The 25,409-nt window shown below is 38.6% G+C and overlaps 1 protein-coding gene across 1 annotated transcript; it reads left to right on the top strand.

The window, feature by feature from the left end:
• The first annotated feature begins 1,545 nt into the window (after positions 1 to 1,545).
• Positions 1,546 to 25,409, top strand: LOC117306608 (fibrillin-2-like). The gene is made up of 25 exons (XM_033791094.1): positions 1,546 to 1,637; positions 2,003 to 2,060; positions 3,098 to 3,196; positions 3,916 to 4,029; positions 5,093 to 5,193; positions 5,659 to 5,751; positions 6,381 to 6,527; positions 7,054 to 7,179; positions 7,724 to 7,837; positions 8,231 to 8,353; positions 10,395 to 10,535; positions 11,375 to 11,671; positions 12,581 to 12,895; positions 14,153 to 14,473; positions 14,570 to 14,692; positions 15,050 to 15,175; positions 16,264 to 16,377; positions 17,454 to 17,570; positions 17,893 to 17,994; positions 22,972 to 23,100; positions 23,595 to 23,735; positions 24,133 to 24,173; positions 24,273 to 24,339; positions 24,616 to 24,672; positions 25,160 to 25,409. The coding sequence occupies exons 3-25, from the start codon at positions 3,123 to 3,125 to the stop codon at positions 25,309 to 25,311; spliced, it is 3,135 nt and encodes a 1,044-aa protein (XP_033646985.1). The 5' UTR covers positions 1,546 to 1,637; positions 2,003 to 2,060; positions 3,098 to 3,122; the 3' UTR covers positions 25,312 to 25,409.

Below are 25,409 nucleotides of genomic sequence, written 5' to 3'. Positions count from 1 at the left end.
CTCACAATAATTGTATAAGCATAAAACCTTACCTGGTAAGTAATTCATTCAATGGTTTATTAAAATTCTATTCAATTCGCTGCCAGCAGCAGAATTACATGAACAGTTACATAGTTAAATAATTTGGAGTAAAACATTACATTACTATTTAAAATGGCCTAAATCTTACACAGAAAACTGAGAGGGAGAAGTACTGTACACTCCTATAGGGAGGAGAACAGTTACTTAAAATTAATTAATATATGAGTAAAACATTACTATCAAAATTAAAATGGCGAATAAAGTATTACACTCTTAAACGGAGATTATTTAGAAAACAGTTCACTCTCAACGGAAGGGGTTTAAAGTCAATCCAAAGGACCGCAGTCAGGGACCAATCCACTTCATGCACCAAAATAAAACAGTGGCACTGAAAAATTAAATGTTTACCCCTAAATCAAAAATGGACCGGTCTCCAACTGCAAACTTGGTAACGAGTAATGGGGAGAGGTTGGTAGAATAAAACATTGTGAGAAACCGTTTCACACAATATTCGGAAACGGCTCCCTCTGAAGTGGAGTAGTTTTCGAGAAAGAAGTAATTTTCCACGAATTTGATTTCGAGACCTCATATTTAGAATTTGAGGTCTCGAAATCAAGCATCTGAAAGCACACAACTTCGAGTGACAAGGATGTTTTTTATTTATTTAATTATCTTGTAACTTTGGCGACCGATTAAGCTAAAATTTTCACGGGTTTATTATTTTATGCATATGTTGAGATCCACAAATTGGGAAGAGTGTCTTTGACAATTACCAAAATTGTCCAGTGTATTTAAAACAAATTATACATAAATTATCTTCTTAATGAATGAACTCACTTGATTGTGTTTTGAACACCAGCCGCTATCTCGCCGGGTACCTCGGGACTTCGGCCTCTACGATGAGCGGTAACCACAGAGACCGGAGGGGCGGACTCGTTGGAGAAATCTACCCCCAGGCGCCTAGCTGAGTTGACCCACACACACACCACATCGCACGGGACTGAGACTCCAATATTAGTTAACACTTGACACTGATTAATATTCGCAACTGGACTGTTTTATTGAATAACTACTGCCATTGATTAGGGTTCCTGATTAGGTGATGAGGCTGATTGGTTGTTGATTCTGAGGTAATGGTAACTTGTTATGTGAGGCAATCTATTCAATCAAGAATCACTAGAACTTAGTAAATTAATCACATGGACATCGGGACTGAATTACACAAGGTGCAGCTACTCATCCACGGCCTGCGGCGCTTCCAATGCAACAATTCCAATGCGACAATTCGGAGCTTGAACAGCGCAGAACCTAACAGGCCGAGCAGCAAAAGAACTAAGTGAACAGGCGAGCAAAACAGGAAGAACGAGTGGGCACGTGCGATGCACTTATTTACCCGTGCGGGGTACCCGCAACGCCTGCTGATGCACGGACCGCAGGCCGCGCACCAGCGCCCCAGCAAAAGGGGAATTCCCTCTAGCACGCAACGCATAATCGCATAAAGTAGTATAGGCATACACACACAAGCAACATATGGCGGCTGTCTGTCAAAAATACTCTTCGAGATTGGGGATACTCTTCGAGATTGGGGGATGAAGTGCTTCTCTGAAACGTTATAGGTAAGATGCTAACAACAGTCAACATTTAAAGGTTTGCCCATGATTCATGTGTACTGACACATAGTTTTCAGAAAAAATAGTAATAAGTCAAGTAGGACGGAGCCCACCTACACATACATAGTTTGATGCAAACGATACAATGTGAGTGTGTGCACAATGCTCCCGTGTGAACAGAGCGGAATCCGTTGTGTTCCAGACTTTTTGATCGGGCTCAGTTATCTCGACATAATTATATACACCCAGTATGCTTCGGAAATAGTAATTTTAAAAAAGAAAACTATAATTAATAAAAAAAAATGCAATGAACACCGTCTGTTGATTGCTGACTCTTTTATTTCTGACATGATACATTTCTTTCTCATCAGATTGAAAAATACTACGCTGCCCAGTTCCAGTTACAACAAAGCAGAAGTTTAAGCAGAAGTGAGGAGGAATGGCTAGCTGAAAACATTATAGACTGCACATAATTATCAGATGAATCCAGTGTGGAAAGAGTTAGATGTACCAGCAGATGCCCTTTCCGAATTGAAGTTGTTGTCGCTACCATCATAGTTTACGTTTGAAAGAATAAATTAATAAAAAGGCCCTCATCTTCCCCTTTTTGGAAAAATCCGGACGATCAACTGTTTTTTTGTTTGTTTTTTTTTTCATTTTTTTTTTTTTTTCATTTACCCCAACCAACCATTGAATAAAGCGGTAACCAAACAAACAATCTACTTTTGTTGGGTAGCAAGCTTTCCCAAACTTTTTTGCCCAACGTTGGTTCAAATATCAACTGACTACAATATTATTGGGTAACATTTTTACCAACATAATGGTAAACAAACTTGCCCAAATATTGGTCAAAAGTTATTACCCAACTGCTGGGTAAAATGATTTGACCAACTTGTTTTGTCAAACTGTTTGCCCAACTATCGGATAAACGTTATTGCCCAACCACAGTTGGTTAAGTTATGCCCAGTCAGTTAAAACTTAAACCAACGTTGGGCAAAAAAGTTGGGCAAATTTTGACCAACGTGATTTGCAGTGTACTAAAAGATCCTTGTGGATTTAGAATTCCCCTATAGACCTTCATCACGTTGCGGCCGTCTTCATTTTACTCAATTCCAACTCACTGTAACCAAGCTGAGGCTGGATGAAATAATAGTCTGGTGCCATATTTGGGCAATGTATGTAAGCATTCATTACTGTTATTGGAAACAGGGAACACGACCAAGATGATGGGAGCGTGATAAAGGTCTATGGATACCCTTTGTTTTCCCCTTTAAGCCGGTTCATACTTCCTGCGAATGCGAATACGAAGCGAATTTTGGTGACACAACAATCGGTACGCACACCATTTTCCTGTTTGACGCATTGAAATTCGCATTGCACAAAGAATCCGGTATGAACCGGGCTTTACTATTGTGTTGGTCCCCATAAGGTAATGGATATGAAATTGCCCAATGTTCTATTGACAGAGTGCAAAGCACACGAACCATTGGGATGAAGTCTCTACTGCAAGGAGTCGTGTGTGTTGCACTGGTACTCGGCCTGTCAGTGCAGGGAGAATCGTTGGGGTAAGTGCAATTTGGAGTCGGTAACATACCTATATAAAACACTGCAGTAGTGTATGTACTATACCCTGCCTGCGTGAACGCAAAGAAGATATAGCTTGCATTTTTACCATTATCAACCATCCTTATCATCATACACTATCTTAAAAACTCCCTGCTATCTATAGGAAACACGCTTGACGTAAGCGCAGAATACCTTGCTTCCGCAAGCACCGATTCTTCGCTTACGGTAAAGCAGGGCCATAAAAGTGGGCCCTTGTGTATCTGATCAGCAGAGTGTGGGTTCGAGTCCTTGTCATGACACTTGTGTCCTAACGTGGCCTTATTAAAGTCGTTGGTCCTGTGTGTAACGCATGTAAAAGAACCCGGTTCATCGAAAAGAAAAGTGGCACGCCTCGTTGTTCCTAGCTGGATTGGTAGCACATTGCGCCAAAACAACTTGTAAACCAATTAACTGTGTAAAAGGACTACAATCCCAGCCATATCTCGTTGCCCCCCCCCCCCCCCCCCCGTTCTTAATGTTGGTTCCGATGGCTAGTCTGTCAGTCTTTACAGTCAACATTGAGCGGGGGACGGGGGCGGGGAGTCAGATGGGAAGTGGATTGGGAAGGTCTTAAATTGAAGCGCCTTGAGCGATACTGAGTGACAGACTTATATGAGCGCTATATAAGAACCTACGAATTAAATTGAATGATATGGTTTCTTCTGGTTCTTTATAACAGGGTGAATGAATGCAGTAAAGTTTACCATAAACTTAGGACTCTGTCTATTACAAAATACCACACCGAGTCGTATACTTCGAAGTGCGGATGGTGGAAACGGTGCACACGAACAAGGTTGGTTTAATACTTCCGGGTCAAAGTTCAAGAAATCAATCTTGAACGCTAGAGATTTTACGATTTATTTTGTATTGTGTCTTTTCAAAGATATACCCGAAGGTTTGCCGGAAAACCAAATTTACTGGCTCAAACATTCTGTTAGGCTAGGCGGAACTAGGTCAGACATACTGGTGGGAGGTTTACCATAAACATATCTGTGAGACAGAGGCTGGCTACGGACCAATATCAGGCGGATCCAGGATTTTTTTTAACCGGGGGGCACAACTTTGTAGTCATACTTTGCTTTTGCTTAAAAAAAATCCAGGGGCCGGCCATACGGCCCCTGGTGGGGTCCAGGGGTGAAGCACCGGTGGGGACCAGGGGACTTAGCCCCCTTGAGCTCTGAGCTGTTGGAGTGTTTGTGTCGAAAAATCAAGCCTCCATGTGCCTAAATAAAGAGTTCAAAAAACACTTTTTGATCAATGTCAGTCGTCTAATTTTACTGACAAATTTATGTACAGTAACAGGGGACTCCTAGAAAGTTCCAATCACACACATCTCAGGAGTCTATTAGTGAGATATGCTTCTCCCTCTTGTTGACAATAAACTGAAATTACGTTGTACATCTTAGGCAAGCGTTTTAGTTATAAGAGTATTAATAATAAACCTACCGCTGACGTTAAATAACATTCTGGGCGATGAGATGCCTACCCAAATATGTTATTCCATGAATATAAGTGTGCGGCTAACCTAGATCCGACCGATATCCGTATGTTGCAAGCAGGGTTCTAGCCAGCTAAAATTAAAGGGTGGGGGCATTACCAAATCTGAAATTGCGAGCGCGAAGCATGACGTCATTGGGGTCCGGGGCCCGCTCTATGGCCCGGGAATTTGTTATGTCGTAGATGCTCTCTGGTGCAATTTAAGGCCTTTTCAAAGACATTTCTTGGACCCTTACCTTCATCTGAAATAAAACATTTTTGGGGCCTTAAATGAAGAGGCATCTTTCCTCTCGCCTTTTTTGTTTTTTCCCAACTCCGCCCCCCCCCCCGCCCCCAATTTTTCCAAAATGTTATCACAGACTAGCGTCGGTTCCACAATATTTCTCAGAATGGACCCCTGAGGAACGTACTGAATGTTGCGATGGATGGCGCAGAGATCGCATTGGTCAATGTGCAATGGGTAAGTACTATATAGGGAGATTTAATACCAGTAATGGTAAATATGTTTGTTTGATATTGCACACATTGTAAAACTATTTTGTGACATTGTTTTACTCAAGCTTTCTCCCACCATTATCTTCAAACCGTGTATAGTTTAAAAGAAATCTGTGGACATTCTTTTTTTGTGTCCATCAAAAAGTACCTAAAAGAAAAGTACGTGTAGCTAAACACAACAAAATTATGCTTATCAAAATAAGGTTACCAACCACACGATCATGTCACATGTATGTCACTGGCATCCTGCCATTTTATTTAACAATTTTCAACGCACCTTTTTATAATTTTTGGCAAGAAAACTGATTTACTTTGTTTAAATGGAATACCAATTTTCTCTTTGGACGATTTTACAGCTGTTGATGTTTAGCTGACAACGAAAAACGTTTTGTTTTACTTTTTATTTCCGTTTATAATTATATGGTTCTAGCCATTTGCGATCCACCGTGTATCAACGGAGATTGCATCGCACCAGACACCTGCCAATGTCAGCCTGGATACACTGGTACAAACTGCAGCACAGGTATAATTATGATAACTCTTTTATTTTATTAAAAAAACAACAACACGAACAGCCACATCAACAACTACAACAACAAGGTCCAGCATTTACACTCTGTTAATGAGTTGGTTGAGTTCAATATGAAAATGGGAGAGTTATTTTTATTACGCAATCTACGCAAAATCTGACTTGACCATCACTATAGTTTTTTCTGGCAATCTTGGAAGGGTGAAGAAACAAGTAAACAAGGGTGATTGCTATGTAAGCCAGAAGCACCATTACCCCCTACTCTTCCATGATAAGTGTTCTGGGTTCTTTTAAGCGCACTACCAATCTCGGCCTAAACGAGACATGGCTAACATGTGGCATCCGAAGGACAAAGTATTCAAGGACACAAATGCCACGACCAGGACTCGAACCCAAACTCTGATCAGAAACACAAGTCATCGAGTCTGGTGCTCTGAACACTTAAAGTTAAATTTAAACTATTATTCCATCTGACGTAGCTGTTGACGTCATTATAAAAAAAAAACGTGTATGAACATTTCCTCGTAGTAGTATTGAACCCGGGTCACGTCATTATTTGCGTCTCTGTTGAATCTCGTAATTGCTCTGTTATTTTCTCTTTGATTATATTTCACTTTTTAAAGACATCGACGAATGTGATATGCAGATCAGTATAGGTGTCTTCAACTCTGTTCTCAAGTGTGACCACATGTGCATCAATTCCATTGGTAGCTATAGATGCGAATGTGAATCGGGATACACTCTAGACACTGATCGACACACGTGCAAAGGTAAGAAGATAAACACACAACAGAGGACAACAGAGTCCACGGTTCGGGAAAGGTCCACATAAAATGTTGACGTCACATGGCTTTTTCTCAGCAAATCAATGTTTTGCACGAGTAGATCACAGCTTAACTGATGCAAATTATTTGAGCGAATTTGCAAATATGTGACGTCAAAACGCGTATCATAATATTTGCATTCGTAGGAAGTATTCACCGGGCATAGGCCTACCTGAAAAAGTCTGTATTCATCATTGTGTAATTTTTGTTCTGATGTCATCATCACAATAATTGTTTTGTTGTGTAATTTTGTAACTAATTGCTCCCGTCTGTTGTAGGGTATAGTGCACATTTAAAGCCACAACATTGGCTTACACTTTTATCCAGCTGTTTCTTTTTCCTTCCTTTGTATTTAAATTGCTCATTGCTGTATTTTAAAAAGTATGTTTCCTAATTAATGTGAATTAGAAATGAAGTAAATATAAAAAATACAAAATACCCAACCTTTGCACTTGTTTTCACGCTAACTTAGATACGAATGAATGCCTGGTGAGTCGCACCCATAACTGCCAGCAGAATTGTACCAACATTCATGGAAGCTTCGAATGCAACTGTCATGGCGGTTACACCATCAACGGAGACGGTGCAACGTGTAACGGTACAGATATATTTATATTCACTACACAAACTGCGTAATATCAATCACAGTACGTTTATTCAATGTTGCAGAAATCACAGTAATTCAAAAAGAAGAAAACAAGAAAAATGCTGTAATAATTATAGTCAAGATGATAATATGTATACATTTCATAAAAGTAATGAGTAGGGTAGATGGCCTTAGCTTTCGATCCAAACCGGACCTTTTTCAGAGGCATAAAACAATTACAAACAAATACAAATCCATTTATTTAAAAAAGAAGGGAAAAGGATTAAGGGAAGGATCCAGAAAAGAAGTGGGAAAATTATAGCCAATCAAAGTTTCTATTTCAGAAAGAATTGGTGGCTATGGACTAATAGGAGTAAAGTGGTGAGGACAAAGGATGTTCAAATGATACAAAAGCGAACTTTAAACATTGGCAAAAATGACAAAATAATATGAATTAGGAAAGAGAACTCTTTTTATTGGGAAGATGGAGTTTGACTGTGTGGCACACTATACAGACTTATTATGACCTAAATAAAATAAACATTTTTTTTTTAAGGTGTGGGCGAGTGTTCCATTGACATGGAATGTGACCAGTTTTGCATCATTACCAATGGTAGTTCTGAATGTGCCTGTGAGATGGGTTACCGCAACGACAGCAACAACTGCTATGGTATGGTAATTTTATTTTTAATAATAATTTCATTCATTACAAATTTAACATTTGAAATAAAATTAAAACTCCTTATAACCACACATTGGATTTTGTGTCATTTACACGTCATCGAATAGAATTCCAAAGACTTAAAACAATGTGTCCAGGAGAGCCTAACCTCATTGTTATTTTGCGATGAAACAATGGTATGTTTAGGATAATAAAAGCATCCACATGAATATCACTCTAAATTGTGTGGTATTCATTTTACGTCGTGAACTATATTAACACAGTCCGCCATTTTGTAGAACTGGATGATTTACTCCATTATATTGTTTGTATTACCACGTGTACTTTCATTTTGTTAATTTGTTTTTATTTATTCCCGCCTTTTCTCTTCAATACCTGCAGATATAGACGAGTGTTCCTTAGGGGAACATGACTGTAGTCAGATTTGCTATAATGGTAATGGTGCCTTCACATGTGACTGCTTTGAAGGCTACGAGCTTGGGATGGACAACAAAACCTGCTTCGGTACGATCTTTTGTTTCACTTAAATCAGAAGAATTTGAGAAAAGAGCTTAGTATTTGTATCATGGCTTAACATGGTGGCGTGGCCGAATGGACTTGGTCAACGGACCTAATTAAACGCACTGGGCCCAATTTCATATGAGCTGCTTATAAAGTCACCTGGAAGTGGTATGTTGTCAAATTAAAGCTTTTGTCGCTAAAATATGTGTTTTGCTGAGTGGAATATGAATGAACAGTTAAAGCCATTGGACCCTTTCGGTAAACAGTGTTGTCCAAGGCCCACACTTTGTGTACCACAACTTCTATATCAAATAACAAACCTGTGAAAATTTAGGCTCAATCGGTCATCGGAGTCGGGAGTAAACAACGGAAAAACCCACTCTTGTTTCCGCGCGTTTCGCCGTGTCATGACATGTGTTTCAAATAAATCCGTAATTCTCGTTAACGAGAATTTATATTGTTTTGTTGTTTTCTCAAAAAGTAAAGCATTTCATGGAATAATATTTCAAGAGAAGTCTTTCACCATTGCCTGCTGTTAAGTTATTTGTAAATCTTTGAACTTTTTTTTTTCTGAACCGAAAGGGTCCAATGGCTTTAACTAAGGTTTTAGAAAATTAGTTCCATGTTATTTACAAATTTGAAAAATAAGCCCGACCCGAGAGGGCGCTGTTCGTGATGTTAATCGAGGCGCGATGAATCGCATGCAGTGCCAACACAAGATAGTGACGCTTGGCGCAAGCTAAAAACATGCCCTCAAAGTTGAAACAATACCTGGGTGATTTTTTGTTCACGTTAGGCACATGCCCCTTTAAGTTCGTCTTTCCGGTACCTTCGTCGGCTTCCCCACTAGCTGGACAAAAATGTTGGGATGGCGTCATGTTTTAAAAAATGTGAAGTGTATTCCGGATTCTCGAAGCATCGACGGCTCGAAGCGTTTGCTGAACAGCGCTGAAAAAGACGTCGGACCGGACCACTTTGCAAACTGACCCCATCTTTAGTTGTGTTGCTGCATCTAGCAGCAATACAGCTGGTCGACATTGCCGGTAAAACGCAAGAAAACAACTTTTTCGAATCATAAACTCACGACTAGGACTTGAATGTACTTGCACGTACGTGTGTTCGATGTTCGATCGAGGCAAAGTCTGCCTCGATTGACGTCACAAAAGGGGTAGGCGGAGTCACCCCCACACAACTTTTTTTTTAAACATAATATAAATCGTTAATTTTAATGATATATACTCTACTGTTTGAAGACAAAAAAAAAAAACATTTCCAGGTCACTTTAAAGACACTGGACTCCTTTGGTAATTGTCAAAGACCAGTGTTTTCATCAGCATAATTATGCTTAAAATTACAAACCTGTGGAAGTTTGAACTCAATTGGTCGTCGAAGTTGCGGGAGAATAGTGGAAAGAAAAACGCCTTTGTCACATGAAGTTGTGTGCTTATAAAGATGTTCGAATTCGAAACCTCAGCTGAGGTCTCGAATTCAATTCAAATATTTCAGTGAGAAATTACATCTTTCTCAAAAACTACGATACTTCAGAAGCAGCCGTTTCCCACACTGTTTTATACTGTTAACAGCTACCCATTCCTCATTATCAAGTAATTTTTATGTTTTATATTAGTGTTCGTTACTTTTGGTAATTACTCAAAAGAATTATTGGCATAAAACCTTTCTTGGTAACGAGTAATGGGGAGAGGTTGATAGTATAAAACATTGTGAGAAACGGCTCCCTCTGAAGCGCCATTGTTTGCGAGAAAGAAGTAATTTTCCACGAATTTGAATTCGAGACCTCAGGTTTAGAACTTGAGGTCTCGAAATCAACCATCTAAACGCACACAACTTCGTGTGACAAGGGTTGTTTTTCTTTCATTATTACCTCGCAACTTCGATAACCGATTGAGCTCAAATTTTCACAGGTTTGTTATTTTATGCACATGTTGAGATACACTGCGATGGCACGGTGTTGAAGATAACACGCAACTTATAGAGAGCAATTATTATGAATTTTAGTTTTAACAATAATCTTTGTCCTACGAAGATATCGATGAGTGCGCTCCTTCATCCCTGAACTGTGATAAAATTCGAATTTGCAACGTGACGGATGAACACTCGGTCTGTCCTTACTTCAAAGGTCACATTATAAACACAACTACCGTCGAACTTAATATAGGCACTAAAGGTAAGATTTAAGTTTCATGATGGTATCAAACATTCAAGCAGTTTCTTTTCGCAGTGGAACTAATTAGGGGCACATGAACTTGCAGTTCCCAATCACAATCAGGTATCAGGAATTATGAGATTACAAATTCTAAATCACAAGTACAGCTTTCACAAACCTGCGGATTTGGCAAGTTGTTATTAACTTTTTGTTGACTTGTCTTTTGTTATGATGGCATAACATCCAGTTAAAAAATAAACCGCTTCACTGAGTGGTTATTCTGGAAAAAGCTTTCCATGTTTACCTTTATAATAGGTTCACACTATAGTCACATTGTACAAACCTTACAAGCTTGTAAACGTCTGCAACTGTGGACCTCCTATTGGCCCTTTTTTGTTTATACTTATAACTTTTTTGCAACGGCTCCCATTGTTTTGTTCAACTTTTTCAAACTGTGGAACTTTCCCGAACCATGGCCCCTATTTGTAAAGTTCCCTGGTTTAAATATAAATACCTACGTTCTGTATACAAAAGGTAGCTCACACAGACCTATGGTACCCCCAAATTTGAACCTATTACCTATGGACCTAAACCAGGCTACATTACAAATGGTTTGGGCTACATTAATTAGGTTAACGATTGTGCTTCATTTTGGGTCGTGTTGGTTATCCCCTCTCAAACACCCCATGTCCGTGTCAGTAGGACACTTTTGATATTTATTGGCAAGTAACATTTCGAAACTGAGAACATTGTTTTGAAGCTCATTAGTAAAGTGGCCTCTTGGATTGTCAAAATAAAAAAGAGATTTAACCGTTATTTAACGTTGTTTTTGTTTACCCAAAATCCTGTTTTTATTCAAGACGATGTTGAAGTGCGACTCGTTGGCGGGCGATACGATTCCGAGGGCAGGGTGGAAGTCCTTTATGGTGGTCGGTGGACCACTGTGTGTGGCAGTTCTTGGGACCTGAATGATGCTCATGTAGTTTGCAAGCAACTGAACTACACCAAAGCAGCTTCTGTAACGCATGGTGCAAGCTTTGACGAGGGAACTGGTCCTATTCATATGCATGATGTTCAGTGTGTGGGGAACGAGAGAGACGTAAGAGATTGTCCTAACCGATGTGGACAAGCTGCCTGGGTTAACTGCACTTCATCAGGTTTGTGTTCACTCAGGTTTCGTGTTGATTTAAATGAAACTTCTAAGAAAATATGCTTGAGAAAAATAGTTTATAGACACCTGAAAGTGGTATTTTGTAAAAATAAAGCCTTTGTTACTTAAATATGTGTTTTGATGAGTAGTATATGAACAGTTAACAAAGGTTCTATACAATTTAGTTTTCATTTTATTAAAAAAATTTAACATGTTCGTGACGTCAATCGAGGCGCGATATTTAAAGCACGACGGCTCGAAGTGTTTGCTGCACAGCGCTGGAAAAGACGTCGGACCGGACCACTTTGCAAACTGACTAAATTGTTAGTTGTTTTGCTGCCTCCAGCAGCAATAACTCATACCAGATACACGTGGTCGACATTGCCGGAAAAATGCAAGAAATAAACTTTTTTTTTGAAACGTACAAACTCACGACTAGGACTTGCGTGTACTTGCACGTACGTGTGTTCAATGCTTGATCGAGGCAAAGTCTGCCTCGATTGACGTCACAAAAGGGGTAGGCGGAGTCACCCCACAAACAACTTTATCTATTTTGTTTACATATAAATCGTTACAAACAATTACTCAACACATTATTTGAATGTTCATTAATATTATACTCTAATGTTTGAAGAAACAAAAAATTATATTTCCAGGTGACTGTAAAGTGGGAATGGCAAGGGCAAGGTTGTTTACCCACTGAATGTTTTTACATCACAGGCTGGTCCGCTGTCTCGAACCCAAGTCGTGTATTGTTTGACACACCTGACCACACCTGTGCAAATATTCATGAGTTTCCGGGGGCGGGGCAGAATCTCCTGCCACACCAGCAAAGACTGAAGTGCAGCATGATGTAATTTAATTGAGATGATTATGAAACAGTGTTTGAGTAACTATGGTTTTATGTTTTTATTAGAGATTCGCCTAGTAGGTAATGGTTTACCATACCAAGGTAGACTGGAGGTGTTTTACAACGGAGAGTGGGGCACCGTGTGCAACGACGGCTGGGACAGTTACGATGCCAAAGTTGCATGCAGGCAACTCAACTATCCCGGCTATCCCGGCTATTACAATTACCACAGTCGTCCTGTTTTTGGTGCCGGGAGTGGGCCGATACACATGACTGACTTGAGTTGCGGTGGGAGTGAGGCCAAATTGGAGTACTGCTCACACAAGCATAACCATAAACCATGCAGGCATAGCGAAGATATGGTGCTTTACTGCCAACCGGGTAAGTATTGTTTTACAAAGAGTAAATATTGCCCCTTAAAGGTTTCAAGAACTTTCCAACCATTATTTAATTTTGTGTAACTATAATCAATAGCAAACGCCTTCTTGAGGCGCCAAAGCGCCAAACTCAAAATTCAATTCAAGAGAGCATTACATTTTGTTTTTTGAAGTGTGCACTCACTGTACCGTACAGGCAATATTGAACAAAACATCCATCAAGTGGGATACTTGGAAATAACAATATGTAGAACCAAGTTTTTTGTCAGCTTCGTTGCACTGGATGAATGCTTGTTTGTTAGTTGTTCCGAGTGTTGGGAAGTTTGTTTGTTTGATATGCATGTATGGCTGTTGGAATTCGTGTTGGTTTGTTTGCGGGGGTGTCGGGGTGCCTGTACATGGAGCTGTTCATGTTTAGAATATTTTAAAGGAAGGGGTTGTGATTATCGTAATAAAAAATATAAAAAAAACATAAATATTTATATACAAAACGATTGTTGAAAGCATTTTGTTCATGCATTGTCACAATTCGTGTTTATCGTAATTTAAAAAAAAATAATAAAAAAAAACCCGGCAAAGTCTGGCTTTCATTTCACTACATTAGGAAATGGAACAGCCCTGGGTGGATTTCTCCAAAGACTGGTCTTATCTCGAGTTAGGAGGGAGTTTATACCCGTCGTAACTAGGATTAGCCTCATTATATTAACTCTTAAGATTACTAGGACTGTCTTTGCGATCCCTCATGCTCACATCTTGATTATATTCTGCGACAGTTTACTCATGCATTCAATATTTGTATGTTATTACATTTCGGCAAATGAGAAGCCAGCCGGCTATGTAATTGGATGTTATAATAGAACACGTTGCTAAAGGAACTCGAATGACACAAAACGTAATCGAATGCACGAATTCTTAACAACAACAACTGGCAAGATCGCTTTAATTCGAACGCATGAAAATTAAATTGGCTGTACTTTTGCTGCAATTGACTGAGAAAACCTATAAATATTATAATATTCATAACAACGTCTTATAGCACCGGTGTCCACAAAAGTACTCATGGCGCTTGCTACAATAACAAAGTTCCCTCTATGTTGTCATCCAGCGATGCAAAGATCAATACAAATAAAAATTCAAATGTCTATGGAATTTTACTGATTTGTTTTTGAAAAAGATGAGAGTGTTCAAGTATTAACTTTTAAAGATGTTGAACCGCTATAAATTAATCCCAATCCGTTTACATTGTTTCGGGGGACTACAGGAACTGAAGACGTTCGACTTGTTGGTGGAACGTCATCATCGGGGATCGTGGAGGTGCAGTACAGTGGCACATGGAACACCGTGTGTGGGAATAACTGGGACATCGATGACGCCCATGCAGTTTGTAGGCAACTCCACTTCGCTGGGGCATCAAGTACAATGTCAAATAGCACATTTGGATCTGGTTCAACTTCAGGGCTGGGATCTTATGAATATAGCAATTTCGAGTGTGGAGGAAGTGAAACAAGATTACTAAGTTGTAGTTACGAGAAATACGCCGTCTGCCAGCATAACCAGGATGCTGGAGTAAAATGTGAAATCGGTAAGTCTAAGAATACAATTAACTTCTACAATATTTAGTCAGATGCAGCTATTCAACCACTTTGCCTACCTATTTTTTCCTTTGATTTTGTAATAGACAAACCGCCCAACTTCAATTGTACTGCACTTCAGGTGTGCAGCCAGACAGGCCGAAAACTGACATGTGCCTGCGTGGAAAATGAAGAACATGAACTGACCAATATGACCGGCTCTACAGAAGGTAACACATTAAAGACAAAAACAAACTAAAAATCTACGTCGACTTTTAACCTTTTTTTCCTCAAAAATCTCACCGCTTAAAAATGTTACACCGTTGTTATACAGCTATGCCTTCACTGCAAAATCCAGAGTTAATACGGTGCCAAAGCTTAGAAAATCTCAATAAGGATTTCAAGTCCATATTTAGTCTCTCTTTTCAATTCTTGTTAAGTCGTTTGTTAATTAGTTTATTTTATTTTATTATATTTTTTTTAAATGAAAACCTTTCTTTGTTAGTGGTTTTTTTGTGAAATGTGTTTGTGGAAATAAATGTGAATTGAATGTTTCACCATTACTGTATCAAGCTTTCCTCTCTAAGGCCCTTGTAGAAACGACGACCCTACGAATCCGACTAAGATCCATCTCTGTCGAAACCGTCCCGGAGACTTTAGCTGTGGGTGCGTGGAAGGGTTTCAGCTAACTTTCGAAAACATCTTCTGTCAAAGTGAGTTGCGTTCATATACTTGTAAAGTATTTGATAACATTTGGATATTGAACAACAGCGAGTAGAAATCTTGTTAATTTGTAGTTGTCTTTCTTCCACTCAAAACAATTATTAGCATAAAACCTTACTTGGTAATGAGTATTGGGGAGAGGTTGAGAATATAAAACGTTGCGAGAAACGCCTCCCTCTGAAGTGACGTAGTTTTCGAGAAAGAAGTAATTTTCCACAAATCTGATTTCGAGACCTCAAGTTTAGAATTTGAGGTCTCGAAATCAAGCATCTAAAAACACACAACTTCGTGTGACAATGGTGTTTTTTCCTTCATAGTTATCTCGCAACTTCGACGACCAATTGAGCTCAAATTTTCACAGGTTTATTATGTTATGCATATGTTGAGATACACAAAGTGAGAAGACTGGTCTCTGAAATTTACCAATGTCTACTGTCTCTAGGGCAGAGTTTTCCTTAGGTAATATATAACTTCACAAGTTCATGATTATAAAAAGAGCACTGAAAGGGTCAGTAATAAAACCAAATAGCAAGGCTTCATGCATAAAGCCTTTTTTTTTTTTTTTTTTTTTTTCCTTCCATTTTTTTTTTTTTTTTTGCAACTTTGATGACCAACATAAAGCCCAATTTTCACAGGTTTGTTTATGCCTAGCCTATGATGGGATTCCCCAACTCAGTAATGATGATACTGGTGTTTGGCAATAACCATAAGTATACTCTGCATAAAAAACGGAAATTGAAAGTAACGCCCGTTTCAGATAAGAGCTCCGTCCAGAGTCGCGCCAAACCAAATTCTGAATTAATTTCATGAAAATTTGGACGCGCTACTAGACGTCGAAAGATCGACTGTTGCAGTCGTCCGGAACGACTCTGGAGTATCTTGGTTCCAGACGTCGATCTTGTCATGAGATGAACCTGATGTAAAAATGTTAAGTTCACCTGTCTGAAACCAACTTTGATTGGGTCGAACTATAGATCAGTCGCTCCCAAATGTCTGAAACGGGTGTAAGATTTATAGTAGATGTAAATAAAGATATATAAAGGGTGTACAATTGTCCATTTTTATTTTGTATTTACAGGTGAAACCACGCATGACTGTAATACTATGCAGTCATGTAGGAACACTAAGGGTGGATATGACTGCCCCTGTATAGAGGGATACACAAGAAATAACGAGACTGGAGAATGTGATGGTAAGAGGGATGGGGGGGGGGGGGGGGTTACGATATGAACATACAGTCCTATGTCCTGTATGTCCTAAATGGTAGCCTGTGTGAGTTCATGAGTATTGATGTTCAGCACGCAACGTCGTTAATTTGCATTATCTTCAGTAAAAATTTAAAGACGCAAATTTATAAAACCTGTTTATTTTCAACGGTTTGGTACTGTGGTTACCACAATTATAAGGATTAATTTGATATAGCTTTTAGAGGAATGCTTGGAAATCATGGGAATTCCCACCTGAGATCATTTTGCAATGTTGTGAGTTTTATCAACACTGAAGTGCCCGTGACCCATTGAAATAAAGTTTGTCCCCTAAACATTTGAATGAGTCTCTCTGAAAGCTCTTCTAGGAACGAATGAGTTCAAGTTGGCCTCCAAACTGAACTCCAATGGAGGCAATTGAATTCCTAAATCAGACAATTGGAAATCCACTAAGACTCCAAACCAGAGGTCTATATTGTATTGCCACGTGGAACTATTGGGACGCTAGGTGGCAGTAGACTTACTCTCTGAATGTAAAAGAGTGAAACAAATACTCGTTTTGACCGCAAACCACTCTTGCAATTAGCCATAATGGCGGACAACTCTTTCTAGTGTAAAAGACGGGTACTTTCAACTCGATTTAGAGTGAAGTTCGTTCATGTTTCACTCAAATAGAGTGATTCAGATTGACTTTCACTCTCAAAAGAGCGAACATGACACCCGGACAAGAGAGTGAAATTTTCACTCGTTTACATAATAAGAGAGTACCATGGCAAGTCCATTACTGTTCTCAGTATAACGTGCGCATGCTCAAAACTACATGAACAATGGAAGTTTTGCATAAATCTGCTGCCATTTAGCATTCTAAAGTCTCTCATTCCCTTATAATACAAATAAGGAGATTCTATAGCCTGAACATCTTACGTCACACTTTGAGGCTCGCGAATTACGCCAGAGTGGCCTCAAGCTTAGGTCAATCCTCGTCCATAATCACATTGGCACATTAGATCCATTACTCATTACCATTACTTATCCATTACCATTTAATCCGTCATAATTCCAGATATTGACGAGTGTTCAACCGACTATATGAACTGCCCGGAAGCCCAAATCTGTAATACATTCAACAAAACTATCTTTTGTGACTGTCTGGAGGGTAACGCAACTGACTGTGATCTGGGTAAGATATTCCATCAAATATTAAGATAATCAAAGTTATAATTAGATATCCCATTCGAAGTATTAGTGAACGTACATTTAGTGAATGTATTAATGAAGATGACCAGAGAAGAAGCATATAGAACGGTTCTTATTCAGAAGTGTTTCGTGTTTCAAAGCACTGTTTAAGCCTTTTGTTTAAAGGGTCTATGTAACTTTTGTAGGACAAAAAACACAATGTCCACAGATTTACACTAAACTTACACAGTTTGATAGATCACCCTCCAAAAATTTAAAATGTAGCATAATGGTAAATATTAATTGTTGCTTGTGACGTCATACAGACAACTGTACCAATATCTGTGCTGGAGTGGAGGTGTGCACCAATGACGCCTGTTCCTGTTACCAAGGATATTTCCTCAACAACGAAAACATGCCTTGCGAAGGTAAATATGATATTTTAAAACCCGAACCATGCATTTCCAAGCTTCCCACAATCCTCGATTTACTCTACAGCAACATCTGTAGTTTCTGAACAAACTTACTTTTCTTGTTTTTGAGAGCTGATAAGCGTGGTTTGATAGTGGGTTTAATAATATATTATCAGCTAAAGGTAAAACCAAAGGTGACGTTCATATTTCTTATGGATGCAATATTTACCAATGTCATTAGTCGCCATCGCTGAGGGTCAACCAATGAAAATGTGCGTATCTCATTGTCTTCCTTCAATCAATATACATTTATTTCAATGCTGTCCTTGGACATATAATATACAATGGTTGTAAGAGGTTAAATTACAACATTACTTGTATACATTAAGTATAGTTTATTATAATTATTTAAGGGACAACATTAAGGTTTGGGTGAAGCAGAAAAGCTTTTGTACCCTAACCTAGGGACAGACAGCGAAACAGGACGGGACATGACAGGACATGTGTGCATCATGCAGTCGCTAAGACATAGTAATACGAAAAATGATAAAAGAAGAATCAGAAATTAAGCGTGTGTATCAAGAAGTTGTTTTTTCAGTTTACCAACAAATATTGACTGCGAGGGTGACTTTTTAATGGACTCATTAAGACCGTTCCAGTAATTCACACCACGCTGTATAAGACTGTTTTTATAGAGTGAGGTTCGATTGTAACAGACATGGATGTTTTTGCTAGAAGCACTACGGGTATTATATGAATGTATGTTGGAAGTTAACTCAAAACATGAGATAAAACAACCAGGTAATGCATTGTTCGTATACTTGTACATTAATTTACCTAGATTTAAGTAGTAAATGTCTTTAAATCTTAACAATTTTAGATTTACAAATAAGTCGGCAGTATGATCACGGTAACCAGCACTGGAAATAATTCTAACAGCTCGCTTTTGTAAGAAAAGAAGTTTGTCACAATTCACTGAGGAACTGCCCCAGGTTAGAACTGAATAATTTAAGTACGGAAGAACAAAGGAATTATAAAGAATAAGTAAAATATCACTTGGAATGAAGGTCTTTAATCGATTCATAATACCAACAGTTTTTGATATCTTGCTGGAAACTTCACTGACATGGCTCTTCCAAGTAAGATTTTCATCAATTGACACACCTAGAAATTTGGTAATTGTAACACATTTTAAATTAACACCATTCAAGACTAGAGGAACAGATTGGGTATATTTATGTTGTCTGGAACAGAATATCATATAGTTTGATTTAAGTAGATTAATACACAATTTGTTTGCTAAGAGCCAGCTGCTGATTTTTTCAAGTTCAATATTTAGGATCTGAATAGCTGTGTCCACATTGTTATGACTATACACCAAACTTGTGTCGTCTGCAAATAAGCAAAAGGACACTTTATCAGACGTATATGAGATGTCGTTAATATAAATAAGGAATAGTAAAGGGCCCAGTACAGAACCCTGCGGAACTCCACAGCAAATAGGTTGCTCATCAGAATTAGCACAATTATAGGAAACAATTTGTATTCTATTCGATAAATAACTCTTAAACCAATTTAAGGCTATACCACGGACACCATAGTTTTCCAGTTTACAAAATAAAATTTTATGGTTAACTGTATCAAAAGCCTTTGAAAGGTCCAGAAATATACCGACAGAGAATTTACCATCGTCTATGGCTTTAAGCAATTTATTAACAACATGTGACGTTGCTAGTTCAGTTGAGCGTCCCTCTCTGAAACCAAATTGCGAGTCAGATAAAATATTGTGTTTATCTATAAAGTTAATAAGACGGTGGTAAATTAGTTTTTCAAAAACTTTAGAGAATGTAGTAAGCACTGAAATAGGTCTATAATTGGCAATGTTATGTTTATCGCCACCCTTATGTATTGGTGTGACCTTACCGTTCTTTAAGCCGTCAGGGAAAATACCCGTAATTAGAGACTCGTTGAAGATACAAGCAAGTGGCTTTGCTAAGGCATGCTTCGCCCGTTTGATAACAAAAGCACTTAACCCATCGAAGCCAGGGGCTTTACCATCTGGAATTTTATTAAGAATGTCTATAATTTCTTCTTGCGTAATAGGATTTAAGAAAAGAGAATTTGACTGTCGATCCTGAAGAAAGGATTCAAACGTGTTATTACATAATGGCAGATTACTAGCAAGTCTGGTACCAACACTAACAAAATACTCATTAAATCGATCAGCAATGTCTTTGTCTTCGTCAATTGTTATACCGTCTTGAACAAAGTAGGAGGGGTTGCTTTTCCTCTGACCCTTATTGAGTATTGCATTTATAACATTCCAAGTTCCCTTGATATTGCCCTTCTCTTGGTTAAATCTTGTACAAAAATAGCTTTTCTTAGATACTTTAATTAAAGTATTAAGTTTGTTTTTGTACATGGTATAAATGGACTTGTTTTGAGAAGTAGGATGTCTCATTAATTTTTTGTAAAGATAATTTTTTCTCCTTATTGATTTATAAATACCATCTGACAGCCAAGGAGACTTACGTTTATTGTATCGGCACTTTACTTCTTGAAGTGGGAAGGATTTATCATAGAGTTCTAGAACATGATTTATAAAAGAGTTATACATAGAGTGAGTGTCATTCAGTGATGTCATAAAATACCAATCAGTTGTATTCAGATCATTAACAAAATGTTCAGTGTTGTTACTATTAAAAACACGTTTAGTACCGAGTCTTCCTACATCCTGAGGCTTCTCAAAAGAATCATCAATAATTAAAAATACTGGTAAGTGATCACTTATATCTGAGACTAAGACACCAGCAGTATGGTTATGTAAGTCATTAATTAGAATGTTATCAATTACAGTTGCACTATTTTCAGTAATTCTTGTAGGTTTGTTTATGGTAGGATAAAAAGACTGTGAATGAAGCATATCTATAAAATTATGTACACCATCATTTGTTTCATACTGCAATATATTAATGTTGAAATCACCCATTATAAAACACTTTTTGCCTTCAGCGCTAATGTTTTCCAATATATCATTAATGTACTCTGAGAAATTATCACATGAAGCACTTGGCGGTTTATACACAACTCCGATTAAAACATTACTACAGTGTGTGTTAACAAGCTCAATGAAGAATGACTCAATTTCAGAATTATTAACAGATAAGTCATTGCGGTTGTTATAATTAAGATCCTGTTTAATATAAAGTGCTACCCCACCACCCTTTTTGTTCTTTCTACACGAACCTTCAATTGAATAATCATTAATTTGAATAAGTGGATCTGTAGTATCCGTTAGCCAAGTTTCAGATATACCAATAACAGAAAACCTAGTTCCTACAAGGTTAACAAACTCAATAATATTCGATATGTTCTTTTTTAAACTTCGTGCATTGACATGTAACAATTTGGTACATGTGTTATTATTGAAATCGCTAGAAAACTTATATACATCATAGTAATCACATGATATATCAGGGGTTACAAAGTTTAAGTCAGGATCTATGTTACAGTTTATAACAGTGTGGTCATTTACTTGATTCATAGGTACAACAATGATTGGCATTGATAACATTAACAATTCCGTATTGATACAAAGTAATGACAGGGGCGTCTGCACACACAAACACAAACATGAATACACAGAACAAAGAACATGGATGGATTAATAAATTAAATGTATACATAAATATACAAAACTAGAACAATTTAAGCAAAAAGGGTGAACAGCTGAGCCCAACAAAAATACCGTTCATTGAATAGTTGTAAAGGTTGAGCAAAAGTTCCTTCAAACAGAGGAAAACTAGAAGACATCTAGGATGGCGATGTGTATTTAACACCGTTAATGAACAGTTGGCCACTTCGGAATATTGGTTTCTTTCCAGCATCGTAGGCCTTCTTCATGACGTTGCGAAGAGATCTTTTCTTTATGGCGTCAGCGGGTGGTAAGTCTTGAATAACGAACATTCCGGAATTGGCAAGGGCCACTTTGGATCGTTTCAGGATTAACATACGTTCTGGTCGGTACAAAAACTTCGCCAAGATGTGACGGGGTTTGTCAGTAGCCATTTTGGGGGGTTTGCCAGTTCTGTGAGCATTTTCTATCTCGGCATCAGGCATGTCAAATTGTTCAGCTAGGATCTGTTTGACTTGATCGTAGGCAAAACTTGGGGTTTCCGAAGAACTTTCAGGGATTCCCCCGAATCGTAAATTAAAGCTACGGGAGTATCGTTCTAGATTAAGAGTAGCTTCCCCAAGATGATCGATTTTCTTGTGGGCCTCTTGCAACTGCGACGCAATATCTGAAATACCAACAGAAAATGTCTTACTTTTTTGTTGAAGTTCCTCGATGGATTGGGTTGAGAAACTTAGTGCCTCCTCCATCTCTCTCTGTTTGCCCTCGGCGATCTGCATTCTGGAAAGTAGAGATTCTTGATTTTTGATGACCTTATCAAGCTTGCTGTGTAGATCAGTCGCCATGTTTCGAAGCTCCCGCCGTATGGTAATGACGATGTCATTGTCTGTGGTGGTGGCTGGTGGCGTCAAGTCACCTGGTGCAATCGGCGGGAGCTGGGCTGCAGGTTCAGCAGAAGCTGGACTTTTTTTTCTCTTTTCTTGGTGGCATTATTGCTGAAGTTGAATGCTGAGCAGTATTGGATCGAGGAGTAAGTACTCAGTTACGAAACAGGCATTTAATTTTAAGAGATGGAGGAGCTAAATGTGAGATAACGGTATTTCTGTGGAGCACCGAACTGAGCACGTCCGTTCACGACCTCATGTAGAATTGACCTCAGTGAGGGCGCACTTTGGGCATGTGACGTCATACACATGGGGTCTATAGATGGATTGCTCATGACGTCATTGACCACCATCTTTGATGCAGAACAATGAACAAGTTTTGTGCGCATTTCATCAAAGACTCAGGCCAATGGAAAAGTCAAAAAAATGCGAATTATATGTTAAAATGTTTCTTTCTTTTTCATCTACGATCAGGCGGTGGCTGTGGTGAGATGATCCATGAGTGCACTGACATGGAGACTTGTAACAACACGATTGGAGGCTACGAGTGCCCATGCATGAATGGCTTCCTTAGAGGTCAAGGGGTCAACGCAACATGTGACGGTAAGTTGAACATCGGCTCAGATTTTTAAAAATACCAGTAAAACAATAATAATAACAGACAACCCTCGATGTCAATGAAGAAGGTCTCCACATGTAAAGAAAGTTATTAGGATTGAGGATGCCTAAGGTGACTCCGTCGATGACTCAAAAGATGCGCGCGCCACATACTCTCAGGCAGATGTCACAGGTTATAGTTATTAGAGGATGGGTTTGACCATGGAGACGTCTTTCTTGTCCCCTCTCCTTTCTCAGCTGTCGCTTAGCGGTTGCCTGAGCAAGACGATTTGTTTCAAGCTAAGCAGTTATCTGTGCATCTGTGCAACAGTTGCCTCCATGAGGCACGATCTTTTGCCAGTCCTGGCTTGAATGGATTGGAATGAATTACAGTCTAAAACTTTAAGAGAGCACATGACTTTCACACTTTTGCCTTTTCTTGAACATTTACTCTGCCTTTGATGTCTATAAATTTATATCCAAATTGAACTACTCTGCAGATATTGATGAATGCATGGAGGAAACCGATGGTTGCGATCATCTCTGTATGAACACTGTAGGTGGATATTCTTGCGCCTGCGTGGCGGGTTTCACATTACTAGAGGACCGTCATACTTGCGTCATGCCAATGTCCCTACAAGGTAAATATAATGTGTATCTCTATTTAGATAGATCACATGTCATCGGTTAAATTATGTGCAATATTTATTTATATTAAACGGACCAACAAGTGCACAATTTCTGTTCTTCTTGTGTTCTGTTCTGTAAAAGCGCATCCATCGAGTCATCAAATGACTGTTTTGTGTTATGCACCAAAAAAACAACAAAAAAACGTCTATGTATTGTTATTATTTATACTTTTTATTGTCTACTATACATTTGTGCGACTTAAAAGTATTATCAATTTTCTTATCGTTCTTTATCACTGTACTTTGTTTTTAAATCACCCTCTTGTTTCCTGCCACTTCGTATGAAGTTGAGTATAAGAGTGTTCAAACAAAGTTTTACAAGTTATGCAATCTCGTTTTGCTGTTACAGAAGCATACATGGCGGTCAAAGAGGGCGGCACTACCAAAAGGGTATGTAACATGATTTGATCTGACAATCTCTATCTCTTGTATTATGTATGTCATTATTCATTAATTCGTAAATTTTGTTCTTCTTTTATTGGTGAGAAGAGTTCAATTGGTGGATGGTTCTTCCCACTTGGTATGATCGTGGCGTGTGCTCTCGTTGCTGCTGTAGGTGAGTAAATACAAAACAGTTTATACGACCATTACTTAAATTCCAGACGAGCTGAGTGTACTGCTCGTAAAGTCAAGACTGAAAACGGCTTTCCTTCAATATTGCACTTATTCCATAAGAGATTTTACACAAGTTTAATATTAACGATTATTAATTCAGACGTTTTGAATAAGGCCATACGTCTCACTTCAAATATTTATTTGTTTGTGCACAAAATCCTCCCCACCCTTACTGCACATCAACAACTAATTTTTTTTTTTAATCTTGTCATTTTAGTGATTGGTAGAAAGAAGTCTGAGAGGTTCCGTGATGGCACAGACAGAATGATGTCGGGTGAGTGAAACAAAAACACATTGAAAGGCATATGACCGCCACTTTTGGTTGGCACTTTCACTTTAGTTAAGGAGGTTTAATGTCGTCACGTAACATTAAGAGAAAATGGCAATTACTAAAAAAAGAATGGCAGCTTTTTGCGTCATAAACCGCCCAAAAGACGCCCAAGCGCATGTATTATACTAACTCTATAGCAAGCTGGAAATCTAGCTTTAAATATGGCGCTTAAGAAATTACAAATAAGTGTAAGGAAAATTTCGACAAGTGAAGTCTTAGGCCTATATACTACTAAAGGCAGTGATAGGCAATAATTATTGATGAATTTAGTGTTTTAACGCTGTATTGGTTTGATTTGTTCCCTTTCAATCACATTAGTCAGTCGATTGATTGCAATTGGATTTTTAATCAACGTTTAATTAAATGAAAAAAAAAAAAATGGAATTTTTTTAAACTAAAAAAGTGTGTTTCTTTTGTTTGTTGATTGCAGCCGCGGATGCACTGAGAGGGCGTCTAGCTAGGTCCGCCGCCCGGTCCGGAGCACAATCCGCCCCTGGTAGTTCCGGCCGCCACGGCAGTCAGCTCTCCCCCGTGAAACCACGCTCTAACACGGCAGACGGCATGGGAGACACATCCATCTAAACGAGATTCAATTCGCCTTCCTGGTTCGACGTTCACCCAGGAGGAGACGATTGGATATCACCCTCGACTGACCACAATTCTTCCCGACCATGGCTTAA

Source organism: Asterias rubens, unplaced genomic scaffold (genome assembly GCF_902459465.1).
Source record: "Asterias rubens unplaced genomic scaffold, eAstRub1.3, whole genome shotgun sequence".
NCBI classification, from domain to species: Eukaryota; Metazoa; Echinodermata; class Asteroidea; order Forcipulatida; family Asteriidae; genus Asterias; species Asterias rubens.
The sequence above is the reverse complement of the archived record's forward strand: the minus strand, read 5'-3'. Positions and strand labels throughout refer to the sequence as shown.

Coding starts and splice junctions, on each gene's coding strand:
- LOC117306608 (XM_033791094.1), top strand. CDS start 3,123: ATGAAGTCTCTACTGCAAGGAGTCGTGTGTGTTGCACTGGTACTCGGC. Junction 14,693..15,049: donor TATGACCGGCTCTACAGAAG/GTAACACATTAA, acceptor TTCCTCTCTAAG/GCCCTTGTAGAAACGACGAC. Junction 24,340..24,615: donor TGCTCTCGTTGCTGCTGTAG/GTGAGTAAATAC, acceptor TTGTCATTTTAG/TGATTGGTAGAAAGAAGTCT.